At 39.4% G+C, this 13,426-nt stretch overlaps 1 protein-coding gene across 7 annotated transcripts in view; it reads left to right on the top strand.

Moving 5' to 3' along the window:
• Positions 1-13,426, top strand: part of ARHGEF28 (Rho guanine nucleotide exchange factor 28) — a 134,257-nt gene that overhangs the window by 47,607 nt on the left and 73,224 nt on the right. For 5 of the 7 annotated variants that reach the window (XM_042804847.1, XM_042804846.1, XM_042804845.1 and 2 more), the window contains 3 exons: positions 388-460; positions 4,496-4,542; positions 6,066-6,126. In XM_042804847.1, coding sequence (XP_042660781.1) covers positions 388-460; positions 4,496-4,542; positions 6,066-6,126 — 181 coding nt within the window. Of the gene's footprint in view, positions 1-387; positions 461-4,495; positions 4,543-4,960; positions 5,088-6,065; positions 6,127-13,426 lie in introns of those variants that run through there. The other 2 variants (XM_032986367.1, XM_042804848.1) reach the window with 2 other exon arrangements.

Raw genomic sequence — 13,426 nt, 5'->3', positions numbered from 1 at the left:
TTTATAGGATGCTGTCAAGGTTAACTAGACTTCTGGACAGAGCTGCTGTGCAAAGCTGCTGTGCTGCTTTTGTCATAAATAAGGTTATAAACAATGAAGTACAAATGGTAAATCTGATTCTTTCAATCCCTCGTGTATTGTAAGCAGGAGGTAATTTCTCCCTGTTGTTGAAAATATTTTATCGGTTTCCCGCTTCAAGCGTTTACTATCATTTTCCCCTGGAGAGCAACTGATAAAATGCTCTGTGGTATCTCTATCAGTCATTTTAGTATTGCTTATAACATATTTGTTTGCTAGTCTTTGATATTGTTTTTGAGTTTTCAGATAAATGTCATGGGCATCAAATACAGTTACTGTCATTTTGACTTTGATTTTTTTTTTTTATAGAGTATTAATTCAAAGCAAGTTGAGACAGTGGAAGGTCCAAAAATACCCTGCAGTACAACAAGCTCTGTAGAAGGTACAGTTTTTTATTCCATACTGTTGCAGTCTTGAAAAACTCTGGAAAGTTGGCACAGATTCATACACTATTTATTCAGGAAGATCACATATTTCAGATGACATTAGAGACCTGTAAGTAGACAACAGTGGTATATACAAGTCATACACTACGAAAGTGGTGTAAATTATGATACTCCCTACAGAACATCGTTTTTCCAATGTCAGACTGAAGTCCTTCACAAAACATTGTGGCATTTATGGTGACTGGAAAAGCCTTAACTAATTTTATTGTAAGAGCCAGAAAAATGTTAGAAGATTCCAGGAGAGGGCAGTATTTAACTGAATGAATGCTCCAGCCTTCAAATTCCAGTAAAGCCAAATAGGTTAATAAAGATAGGAGCAGAGTAACGTTTTTTATGAACAGTTTTGAGATCCAGCCTAGACTTCTTAATATGGCAAACTTCCCATGTGTTTCAATTAGACGTTCAATATTTTTGTGAGCAGTTTACCTCTATAAGGATTGTGAGACTGTGCTTGCTGGTGAGAATGCTTTTTCACTACCAAAATACATCCTTGTGTACCTGGGAGCAGTCTTCTCATAGAGCTGAAAAGAAAATCATGACAATGGTCATTCTTCCACATTAGAAGTATGGCACTCTGGATGTTTATGTATGATTGTTAGGAATTAATTAAAAATTTTCACCAGTTGGTCACTTGCATATGTGTCTGGCGCTGTATGTTTGGATGAAGCAACAAGCTGAAAACTGTGAGCTCTGCAAGAGGCTTGGTCTTGCTCAGTGACTGTGCTGGAGGCAGCTCTACTGAGGGCAGGAGAAATGTGAGCGCCTGCAGAAACTGCTGACAGGATCAGGACCAGATGGAGGGAAAGGAATGGAACTGCAGTTCCAGGTGACATCAGCTAGTAACTTTAAGTGAATGGATAAAAGGGGGACACAGTCGTTGTATAGCTCGTGTTTAAATATGTAGGCTGCTACTGTTAGTGCTGGAAAAGGAGCTTTATACTCAAGTTCTTCAGCAGCATTCAGGCAACAAGTGTTATGCCATTAGAAGGTAAATTTGAAGAGAAACTGTAAGGAGTTGTTAGTAGTTGCAAACTATGCATCTGTTACTCTAAGAGTAAGCAGCAATTTACCATACAAGGTTTATGAATTACTTTGGTGACAAAGGGCACAAATGCATTGATGCTGGGTACCCAGGTGAGTGCTGTACTCTTACCAGCATGATCTTTATGCTGCTCCTCAGGGATAGAAAGTGAATGGCCTGGACAGGCAGCACTGTGTGTGGCAGTAGCTTTGGCAATACAACTTCTACATGATGATTACTTTGATATTTTTCACTGAAAGCAGTTTTATTTCAGGCTGACTTGGCATAAGCAGATAACAAACATCAGTGGATATTGATTATCCAGAGATAGAATCACCAATTCAGAATGTCTAGTCTCATTTTGGCTTCTAGTTGTAAAGCTTCTCATCCTCTCTTTATGCCAAAGATTATTGGTATGGATATTGGCATAGGCATACCTACGTATTTGTGGTTTTGGTGGAAGCTATACACTTTTGTGCTTTTACATCAGAGTTATTTCTTGTTCATGTTTTTTTTGTTTGTTTGTTTTGTTTTGTTTTGTTTTTTGTTGTGTGTGTGGGGGGTTTTTTGTTGTTTTTTTTTTTTTTTAAAGAACTCATTTCAGTTTAAAAGCAAGAAAAGTATGCCACATTTTAGTAGTATCCAGGACCTATACAAACAAACTGTAGTAATCACACTTGCACATTTTACACTATATGTTATCTACTTGTTGACATGAGAAACCTGTAACTATGGTTATTATGCTGAAGAGCAGCAAAGTCTTTTAATCTTCTTGGGTGTTGATATCGTCATTGCTTACCATATTTCTATAAATGAGACTTTTTTTTTTGGCCTCTTTTGCTAACCCCACCAAATCTAGATGCTGAAAAATCATGAATGGTCATTACTGGTGACTGGTAGCCTGTCTTACATTCTCCATTCTCCAGCATTCAGGAGACCAAAAGAACTTTTTGCAAGATTGAGTTAAAATTCTTGCTGCTAGGAGCAGAAGTTTTATGAAATAATTGACAGAGTACTTTTTACTACATTCTCAGATGAACTCCTTTATAAAGTGGCTGATAAGCTCAGGACATTAATTTGGCACATTCATGTCATGAAAGGATTCCCCTCAGATTTTAAAACTTGCCATTCCAAGAAGTAGTAACTACTGACTTCTGGGTGGCTTAAAGTCAAGATTGACAGACCTTTAGAACACAATTCTATCAGGAGCCTTAAGCTATTATTGAGTAGAGGTTACTATAGCAGTCCCTTGCTTCTTGTGAAAGGCAATCATATGAAAGCAGTGGGTCAGCATAAGATGATGCTACCAGCTTAGCAGTGAATCTCCCATAGCAACTTAATTAAATTCAAATACATGGAGTGATATATTATCCAGGGAGGATGCAGAACAAAAGGTGAAATAGATTTGTATTTTGGCTAATGTAGTAGTTCGTAGGGTTTTTTTTCTGTTTTCTTACCTTGAAATTCCATGCCCATGTGCTGACTGAGTATCTGGAGGACAAGCCATTTGATTCTACAGAATATTAGGTATAGAGCAAACAGCTTTTTATAGCTGAGAATTGTGAAACTGAGTAACAATAATGCCAAATGCATGACAATACTGTAAAAAATATCTTCCCCCTGAATCTTTTAAAGTAAGTTTCTGCAGTTACAGAAGTAGTAGTCTGTTCGTTCTAGCAGAGAGATGATGCTTGGGATGCTTTGACAGCACTATTGATTTTGTGCTCTGTGGTTTCACTGTTAGAATGCAAGGGGAAGTATATATGTGACTGCTGCAGAAGGCTGATTGAAGAAGGTGGATTAATTAAAAATTAACAATAGAGATACTGATCAGCATGGACCCAGTTCTGGTTCCTGCCAGTGTCTAGGGCCACTGCTGAGGTCAGGGACAACAGGTGCACTGATTGCAGTGGGCCCATAATTGCATCCCAGAACTTAATCTCACAGAGACCTGCAGGTTAGGTAGGGTCGTTGCTGAAGATTGTGCAGTTAAGATAATAGGCAGCTGTCTTTGAATTGTTTTTCCAAAGATATATTGATACAGCTCTTTTTTAAAAAACTTGAGTATAGACTTTGTGCAATGCCGAGAAAGGACATTCTTCAAGGTGATCCCCTGAACCACCCTATGCTGGCTGCTGAGTCATACTTAGTTTACTTAGTTTAACTTTTTACTGGAGCTGGAGAATGGAGAGGGATTTGGGTATCTGAGAACAGATGCAAACATTGAGTTGAGAGTTGCAATGTAAAATGACACATATTTACCAGCATAACTCTGGCTATATAACTATTTGAAATATATTTATGAAAAAATAGTGTTCGGAAGTGTGAGTAATGCTGGTGTTCATTTGCATTCCTGTAGCCGGATTACTCCTCTGCTGTTTTACAATAGTCCTCGAGGCTGTGTTTTGGCAAAACATGCAAAGTGTGGTCCTTGTTTTTCATGTGCCGTGCCTGTCCCCACAGCCCTGGGAAGAAACTATTAAAAAAAAAAAAAAAAAAAAAGGCGTGACAAAAATTAAGTGATTTCTTACTTTCTGGGGTGAAAATGCAATGTCTAATTTCAGAAAACACATGGAATCCCTGCAGAAGAAAAGCAGAGCCCAGCTGCTCTGCAGAGTTGGTGTGAGGCATGGCACTAAAACTGTTAATTTTCTGAGCATGTGGGGGTTAATCAGCAGCTGGCTGACAAATCACCATGCTTGCCTAGCCTGAACATAACTGTGACAATAATATAGCACTTGTTGTGCATCCAGCTCACACGCTGCCCACGGGAATGCCGCTGTGGGGAGATGCATGGGCTGCCCATGTCCATTGTTCTTGCTTGCCTGCCTGTTTGCCTGCTCCTTATGTTCCCCCTCCTATTAGAAAAAGCAGAGAGACCAGCAGCAGAAACCATAGCACGCTCATACTGAATTAGCTTGTTATTAAAGGCAGGAATCTGCTTTTACAGGTCCAGTGAACTTGGCATCTGATGAACTGTCCCAAGATAATGCAAAGGTACAGATTTCAGATTTCTCCTTATACAAATAGCTAAGTTTCGTTTAGATTTAGAAGCCGCAACCTCAGCTTGGCTGGCTGAGCACCTCTCAGAGCTAACAAATAAGGTGACTAATGCCTCTCAGACAACATTTCCTGCCTGTTCCTATCCTGCGGGAATAGTTACGTGTGTAGATGATTACTGTTTGAAGGAACCTGTATGTGGTTGTGGGCTGGAAAGCTGGATTGTAGAAACAAGCTCAGCTTTTGGACCAGAAAGCTCTTGAGTTTATGATGAATGTTAGTGTCTTCAGGGAGCTTGCTGCTCAGCTGCCAGACTGGGGGGAGTGCAACCGGTCTTGCACAAGCTTCATCCTTGAGATGGCATGATTCATTACATCCGAAGAGGTAGTTTGAGAGACATCTTGTTGATAACTGTGAGTCCTTAACTGGACTTAACTGAGAAAAATTCTTGATGTGAGAAATGGCAGTTCACATTGTCTTCTACATGGAGGCATCTAACAGCTTTTGCAGGAGGACCAATATTTGTGAGAAGTCTCATTATGGTTAGTCAGTTATACTTGATTTCTTGTCTTACATTCTGCTTTTTATTTATATGTATCTGTTTACGCAACCAGAAAATCTTTGTCTCAGTGTTTTTTTTAATCACATTTTAAAGCAGGAGCTTGATTATTATCTCAGCTGGGTATGAAGCTAATATAATGACTTAGGCTGAGAGAAATAAAATCTGGTAAAGTCTGGCAAATTTGGTAAAAGTGGTAGCTTCTTAATAGCCAATGACTATGGCTTTTTTAAAAATAACATTTGAACTTAGTGGAATGTTGTTGGACTGCCACTTTTTTTAAGTCATTATTATAAAAGTGGTGACCTCTTTAGTTTGTTTTTTTTTAATTGGCTACTGTGGAGAAGATTGACCATTTGTTTGGGAATCGTATGTTGCTGTTGTAATCTCTGTCACCTCAGAAGTACGTCTCTGCAATATGCACACAGTTTGGAGTCTATGTTGAAAACGTGTTGCAGCTCACAAGTCTTGCTGTGGGGATAAGTTTCTGATACTACATTGACTGTCTCTTGTTTTTATCTAGCAGAAAGGCTGTAGTTGACTCTATAAAGAATGAACTGATGTATGAGATTTCTACAGGTGTGAACAGCTCAATCATTAGAGAAGGAGTCATCTTAGAAATGTATTGCTATTTCTTCCAGAACACTGTATGTATGCTAGTCAAGCCACAGTTAAACTTTGTAAGAGAAGAGCAAGCTGAAAACTGGAGTTTGCATGGAAAGTGAGATATGGTTTGGTCTCTTCTTTATCTTCAGAATTTGAGTCCATAGTGTTCATGTGCATATGTTAAAGTCTGGACGTGGCATGCTGTAACTGTTCCATTTATTAGAATGGCTAAAATTAAGTAACTACTGCTTGGTAGAGTTTGAACTGTATTCTGAAAGCCTATAGCACAGCTTGCAACTAAGCACAAATGCAACTATTTGTCTTCAAAGATACAGCTCAAGTTCTCTGTTTCTAGCATTTCCAAGACTCTGTGATTCCTTCTAAAGAAAATGAAGATCATGTCCTGTTGGCTATAGGTAAGAAATAATTGATCATTTTGACTTCCCAAACGCTATTGGTATACACTGTGAAGCCAAATGCACAAGACAGTTTCTTTAAAAGAGGTGAAGGTCATTGACATTGCAGCCTAGCTTGGCAAAAGATCAATTATATCTGTGTCAGAGAAGGAACATCTTTCAAAGCGTCTCTAGTATAGATACATGGTGTATTCAACAGTATCATGATACCCTAGGATCCTTCAGTAGTATATTAACTGTTGTAGGAACCAACAGTCTTAAAAGTAATTTCAGATAGAGCCAACAAATGTGACTAAAGATGAAAGAAAACCACATAGAAAGGTTTAGATGCCACAGTGGTGAGTTGTGGGACTAGTAGGAGAATATAGCCAGTTACACTAGACTGGAGACTGAAACTCAAATGGAAAGGTGAGTATTTTCAAGTCTGGGGAAGTCTCCAAGAAAAATGTGCAAACATGGGCTCATGCAAAGCACAGCAAGGCAGAAAAAGACGAGTAACTAAGCTCTCCCAGTGTGAGCTGCTGTGCCAGGCAGAGCGTGCCAGGCTGGCATCGCTTCCTGCGGTCCAGTGCTGAGCTCAGAAGGAGCCCCCCAGATGGTGGCATTCAGACAGCACATATCCAAACTTTGGTGGCTGCAAAATGATGACTCACTCTGTGTGTGTGGAAAAGGGAGGGGATGTACATGCGTAAATGGGGGTGGTATGTGTTAGAGGGAAATGAGCTGACGTAAACTCAGAGGTACAGTTGTAAAATAAGAAGCCGTCAGATCATTTTAATAATCTGTCATTAAAATCATCATCTAGTTACCTATTTTTCTGGTCATTGTTATACCAAATGCCTGTACTTCAACCATTTAATCATGTTTGTCACACTCTCCCATCCAAGGAGTATGGGAGCTGCATAAGAGAATTGGAAGTAGTAGGAGAAATAGTATTCATAGTTACCCTGACTTTAGTGCGTTTGAGCATAGGACAGCATAGCAGTCCTTGCCTTGCTCAGAAATGCAGTGCACAGACATGAGATGTTAATGCCCATATGACCAAATCTGTTTTGTCAAGCGAGAACAAAGTATTTGACTGTATCTCAGTGTAGGAGGGTGTGGAGCCTTTGGGGAGTGATTATGACTTGCTAACCTGAAGCCACATCTGCTTCAGTCTCTGCTCCAGTTCTACCATCTGGAGGGCCATAAGGTAGTTTAAAAACTGACAGAGTGGAAGTTCTCCACCCTGAAATTACTGCTGATACTTCTTTTTCTGACCCCCTGAAATGCCTTTTCCTTCTAAGGCATCATTTGCACAGTGCTGCTTGTGACAGCTGGAACAGGAACCAGGCCCTCTGGCTTCAGACCAGCTCAGTCTCCCCTCTGATGCTTGGATGGGCAGCTGCAGCAGATCCTGAGTTTTCTGCAGGGAACAAGCAAGAAACTTTGACCATGGGTCATACTGTTAGGAGTGGTAGAGTGTAGATTTTTAGAGGAGCTTTTGGGTTAAAAAATAAAATAAAAAATGAATTTGCATACAACTTGGAACAAGATTTAGTTGATTAAAATTGGATTTAAGCATCTTATGTATAGGGTAAAATTATAAGTATAGATATAAATGTGTAGATATACATGTATTTGTACATATACATGTGCATATGGAAAGATTTTGTTCTGAGTACAGGTTCAGCTTATATTAAACTAAGAAAAATTCCCTATTGTACCCGAAAAAGAACCAATCCTCTGTCTTTTCCCTAAATTCTTATTAATTAGTAGTACATTTAAGAAGTTGACTTGTTTGTGGAGAAGCTGCTGCTTGCTTTAGAAGTAAGTCATTGTAATTGAGAGTTTGGTTACCCTGTGCAGGGACTGGAGCGTGGACTTGCTGCCGGCTGCACTGTGGGCTCTGCTTGCCCATCTCCCAGTTGCGTACTCAAGTTGGCTGAAATGCTCATAACACAGACATCCAATGGGATTTTGCCATTGACCTCAACAGGGCCTGAAGGGCTTCTAGTCAGCACTTCATGTGAGATCTGATGGGGCTGAAATGCAGGCTGGGGAATGAGCAGGCTGATGGGTGTGCAGTAAAAGGTGGAAGTGGGGAGGGACAAAGAAGGGTGGAAATAGAGTTTTGTGACAAGCAGAAATTTATTAATTGACTTAATCTCGTTTTATTGCTTTATTTGAATGTAAAAGTCAGTATATGTTCTAACCTGACTCATATAGCTATATCGCTAAATATTGTAGTTTTATTACCCTGGATTGTTTTAAACTACTTTTTAGAAAATTGTTTGCTTGGCAATGTTGTTACATGGTGAAGTTTTTGGCAGGAAAAGCATGCAGTGGGGGAGGAGAGAAATGGAAATGGTTGTCAGTGGGGGAGAGGAAGAGGGAAAACAACTAGGGAGGTTTGAGTGAAGAATAGAAATGAGCAAACTCTGGAATCTCACTAGGAAGTTGGATGTGTAAATCAAAGAGGACTTCTAACAGCAAGTATGTGAGTGCTCTTTGAATGGGTACAAATTCCGTGACTTCTGCTTCGCACTTCTTTTTTCATGTGGTTCTTGCATTTAGAAAGCTTTACTAAAAATCAGTCTTATCATGGCATGGTTTGGGTTGGATGGGACCATTAAAGAAGTGGTGGCTCCTGGAAGGGCTCTGCTGTTCCTGCTCTTTGTTTTCTTCCCCAACCTGCCCTTTCAAGCATATTGACCATGCTGGCTCTTTCCCCACACCCAACAAAGTTTTGGGAATATCTTTGCAGGGGAACTCTCAACAGTTGGTAAGATGTTAAAAGGGTACCAACTCTCCTTGCTCCCCGTCTTCTTCATCTTTGGGTTGGGACCTGGCTGCCTTAGGCACTATTTGAGTCTTGCAGTTCCATTTTGAGAACTGTAGTTCAATTTTTTGTGCAAGATGCTTCACATCCTCCAAGATCACTGGAGAGCCCTTGGGGTCCTACGCCTGTAAGTGTCAGGGTGGGGACAGGCCAATAAGAAGCCACATGAGCTACAGACAATGGTTTTTGGGTTTGCCATATTCAGGAATTGAAGGAATAGGAGTAAACTGTGGGACGCAACAGGATGTTAGACCAGGTCAAACATGCATTTGTATGAAGGCTCCTGAGTTCAGTGCTAGTTATACCTGCCAAGCTTCTTTCCTGTCTCCTCTGGAAATTGTTAAAGATCTGTTTTGTGTTTACAAGAGAGATAAAAAAAAAAAAACAGCAACAACTTTTTTTTTTGGTGAAAGAAAACACATTGGAAATATTGAGAGACAAAACCAGGATCAGTTGGGAAGAGTGAATGAAAGAAACAAAATGGAAAGCAACAAAAAAAGTTGTTTTTTTTTTCTTTCAATATTAAGCATATGTATTATTGCCAGGCATTGTCATCTTCAGAGTCAGCAACCCTGTACATTTTGGGAGAGAGTCTAGGAGGTGACAGCTGAATGCTGTTACTGTTGGGCATGTGACAGTGTTAGCTGGGCATGTGTTTTTAAACATTTATAATTCCTTCCTGTTTTGCTTAGCTGGTTTGGAAAGAGGATGTTCAGAAGACCCATTTATAAAGTGGCAAAAGTTTCCTTTTTCCAGTAAGAGAAATCTAACCCCCAGTTTTTCTTCCAAGGAAATACAGCTTTTTATTTATTCCTCTTAAACTTTAGGAAGGCAGGATGATGTTAATTTTTCAAAATATTTTCCCTGATCTCCTAGTTACAGTGCCAGTGACCTAGTGATGTCTGTCTAATATATTCTGTTTTCTCTGCCGGTGGTGAGAAAATTCTTCAAGCCACATTTGCACTTTGAGAGATAAAAATACTGATGCCAAATTTTTGGCAGTTTGGTGTATGTGACCAGGCAGCTACAAAACGTTTTTAGTAGTCTGCCTTTTGATTTTCATGGTTCCACAGAAACCCCAGTTTAACCACAGATCAGTTTAAGGAACAGAACATAATGATCATCTTCTCTGTGTAAACCAGTAGGGCTGCACTGTAATCTGCAGAAAAATCTGGTTTCAGTATTGCTGTTTTGTTCTTTTTAAATTAGATTTCCTTATTGTAGTTGGTGAGACTTTAAAAGGTGTGGGTTTTTTAAGATAGAAAAGAGCATGGTCCTGCTGACGAGTCCTGCCTTTGCGCACTTTTTGTTAGGTCTGCAAAACGATTAGTTTTTCTACTTATTGTGGTCACATCTTTCACTCCTTTTTTTAGTGTTCATTTGCGTTTGTTTTTTGGTGGGCAGAATGTTTGCATTTGGAAATGTTTTGAGTCAAGTGTGCCTATTTTGACACTGGAACTACAGGAAATATTTTTATGGCTATTGATAGATAAAAGTGAGTTACAAGTTAAGTATTGCCTATTTGAGACAGTTACAAGGGTCCTGTGATTAAGGTTACGCAGGTATTTTCTGTTTGTGTTGTTCATTTTTATGTTTTCCTGGCAGCTTTCAATCCTATCTTTTCCTTATGTATGTTTTGAGAGAGGTTGGGTGATCCAGTTGTAGCACCTCGAGTCCAGGACCTTTAGACCTTTGCTTTAGTTTCTCTCCTTAATGGGCTTACAGTAGGACCTTGGACATGCCACCTTTCTTTTCCCTGTGTCCCTGTGTTTTTCACCTGAAACAGGAAAGACCAGAGAGTGAGGTGAGAAAGAGTCACTGAAATAACTTGGGTGATTAGAGACATGCAAATACTCAGGCTGGTTGTGCTGAAGATGTTCTGGAAGGTCAGTTTGTGGTAAAGGAAGCTTTTTTAAAAACTAATTTTTAGTCAAAAGGTAGGTGATCTGAAAATTGCAGAGAAATATGTGAAGAAAACTGCAGAGCTATTACTGCAGCTAATGATAATTGCAGTCTGTCCTTTTTTGCTGCAGCTTTCAGAGATCTTTATATTACTGCTCCTACTTCTGCAAAACCTTTGCATGGTTCCTTGAACCTTGGAGAGGAGAGGCTTAATTTGAGATTGATCTGTCAGTCCTTCCAGAAGCAACATTTAAACAACATTTAAATGTGGCAGTAGTTTATTTCAGTAGATAAAACATTCTAATTTGTTTGGAGTGTCTATAAACAACTAAATATTGAATATTGCAGAATAGTTGAGAGCTACAGAAGATGTGGGACGTAAAATCTTCCTGGGATGTGAGCCTGAACTGAGATTAATTAAAAAGCTGTGGAGAAATCTGGAAGAAGCAGCATTAGGCACTAAAACAAGATCGTTCTTGTTTCTTGGAGTTTCCTACACTCTTGATTTTCTGAGACATTATAATTCAAGCTAACCTCAAAAGGAAGACAGAAAGAAAAATGAACAAGTTACAAACATGTGCTGTCTGGTTTCCCAGAACTTGTCGTCCTCCTCTGCCTAAAATCCAAAACAAATTTGCTGAACAAAATAATTCTTCAAAAAGACACTTTTTTTTTTTTTCCCCCCTGATGTTTAAATAAGCTCTTTTGTCTGTCTTCTGCCCAGTTTTATTTCACGCTAACATAAATAAACAATCTGGGATGTATCTAATGTCAAATTACTCCTTAAATGTGAAATATAATCCAGAAATACATTGTGAGGAAAACAGTTGTAGTCTTGAAAGTTCACACATGAACACATTTCTCAGCTTTCTTCCTCCTTGAGAGGCAGCCCTTCCCTTGAAGTCTTCCTTGAAACATGAAAAATTGGATTTTTAATGAGATGGGTCTTTGGTGAACTTTCTGGCTGTGCAGGCTGCCAGTGTAAGTGTGGACTCAACAACCAAGTTGTTGGCGAAACTTCAGTAAGAGCGAGGCCCAAGTCAAGCTTGGGTTTGCTTTCATGTGAGGCCATGTGTGCTTTCCATGTTGCTGGGGCTCGCACAGGCCTCCATGAAGCTGAAACCATCAAGAGATTTTTATTGACTCTAGCCCTTAGTTCTCAAGCTTCTGAAAATGAACTCAAGTGAGCTTTTCATCATGGTACGGGACAAGAAGTGACCAGCTTTCCATCCATATTTGAATTGCATATCCCAGCTAGTGTTCTGACGTGACTAGACACTGAACAAGGAGAGCTTTTAGGCAAATTATCTCTTTATGTACTTCGTTGGAAGTGCTTAGTAGTTGTTTCAAAAGTCAGGGCATACTGACCGCTGTCACGTGAAAGTAGTATTAATGAGCTTGTTATCCTAAACTGAACTTGTTATCCTAGACCACATCAGATGAATGGTGCTGTAAAAAAAGGGAAAAAAAAAAAAATAAATCTGCAGTCATGAGCCAGACATCAGAAAGGTCAGAGTTGGAGGAATGCTGTGAAATCCTGGTGGTGGAACAACACAAAGAGTTTGGGATAAAGCCTGAGATAATGCAGTGTGCATGCCCACTAGCTCTTTGGAGCTACACTGAGTCAGGATTGGGCAAAGGTCATGTTTTTGCCTCAATTTTTTAAAAACTCTGAGTCCTTCTTCATCCCAATCTTGTGGGTGTTCTCCAAGGATCTTGAAGTACTAGTATAATCTATGGAAAGCTGTTTCTTTTAAATTTTTAAAGGTACAGTGCTCCTTTAGTTTATCAAAGAAACAAGATTTAAGTACCACAACTTACAAGCAGTTGCTTTTCAAAAGAGGTAAGTATGGCTAATAGCTCTTTGTAGGATAATGCACCATTCAGTTAATATCATGAACATGGTATTTTTATCATGAAAGTGTTATTCTTGTTAGAGCTGTTCTAACTGTAGTTGTCACCCTTGTTTCAAAGGAAACATTAGAATAAACCATTAAGAATTCATTTCATAATTCACACTGTAATTAGAAATATACAGTAGTAAGGAGCAAATTTAGATAGCATGGTGTCATTTCAGTCTGGATGGTTTGAAGCAGCATTGTTATTCCATGTGCCCTGTCTGGGGTTGGTAAAAGGATATATCCATGTGGAAGTAAATGCAGTGGAGCATAAAAACTCTTGGATGGGCAGTCTATCTTAAAGCAATCCAGAAAGCAGCACACACAAATTGACTCTGCTTCTCCTGCAGCCTGCTGTGACTGTGGAGTGTTTCAGTAAACTTAAGGGTCTGTATAGAACAGCATTTCAGAGACGGGTAGGGTGACCTGCCACTCTCAGCAGGGTATCTGTGAAGGTGGCAGCTGTTCTATGTTCATTTCTAGGTTAGTGACCAACAAACTGCACAAATAAGTCAACAAAAAATCGACCCAAATTTATAGTACTGTATTGTTATTTTGTATTTTTCATTAATATTTCTGGTACCTGTCAACACAGCATCTGTAGGAGACGCTTGTTACAGAAAAGAGGTCCCTAGCGTGGGTGGGTTTTGTCATCAGCTGTTTGAATGGAAGTGTGGAG

The sequence above is a fragment of the Tyto alba genome, unplaced genomic scaffold, assembly GCF_018691265.1.
Source record: "Tyto alba isolate M040663 unplaced genomic scaffold, T.alba_DEE_v4.0 Super-Scaffold_42, whole genome shotgun sequence".
In the NCBI taxonomy this organism is placed as follows: domain Eukaryota; kingdom Metazoa; phylum Chordata; class Aves; order Strigiformes; family Tytonidae; genus Tyto; species Tyto alba.
This window is presented reverse-complemented; position numbering and strand designations above follow the sequence as displayed.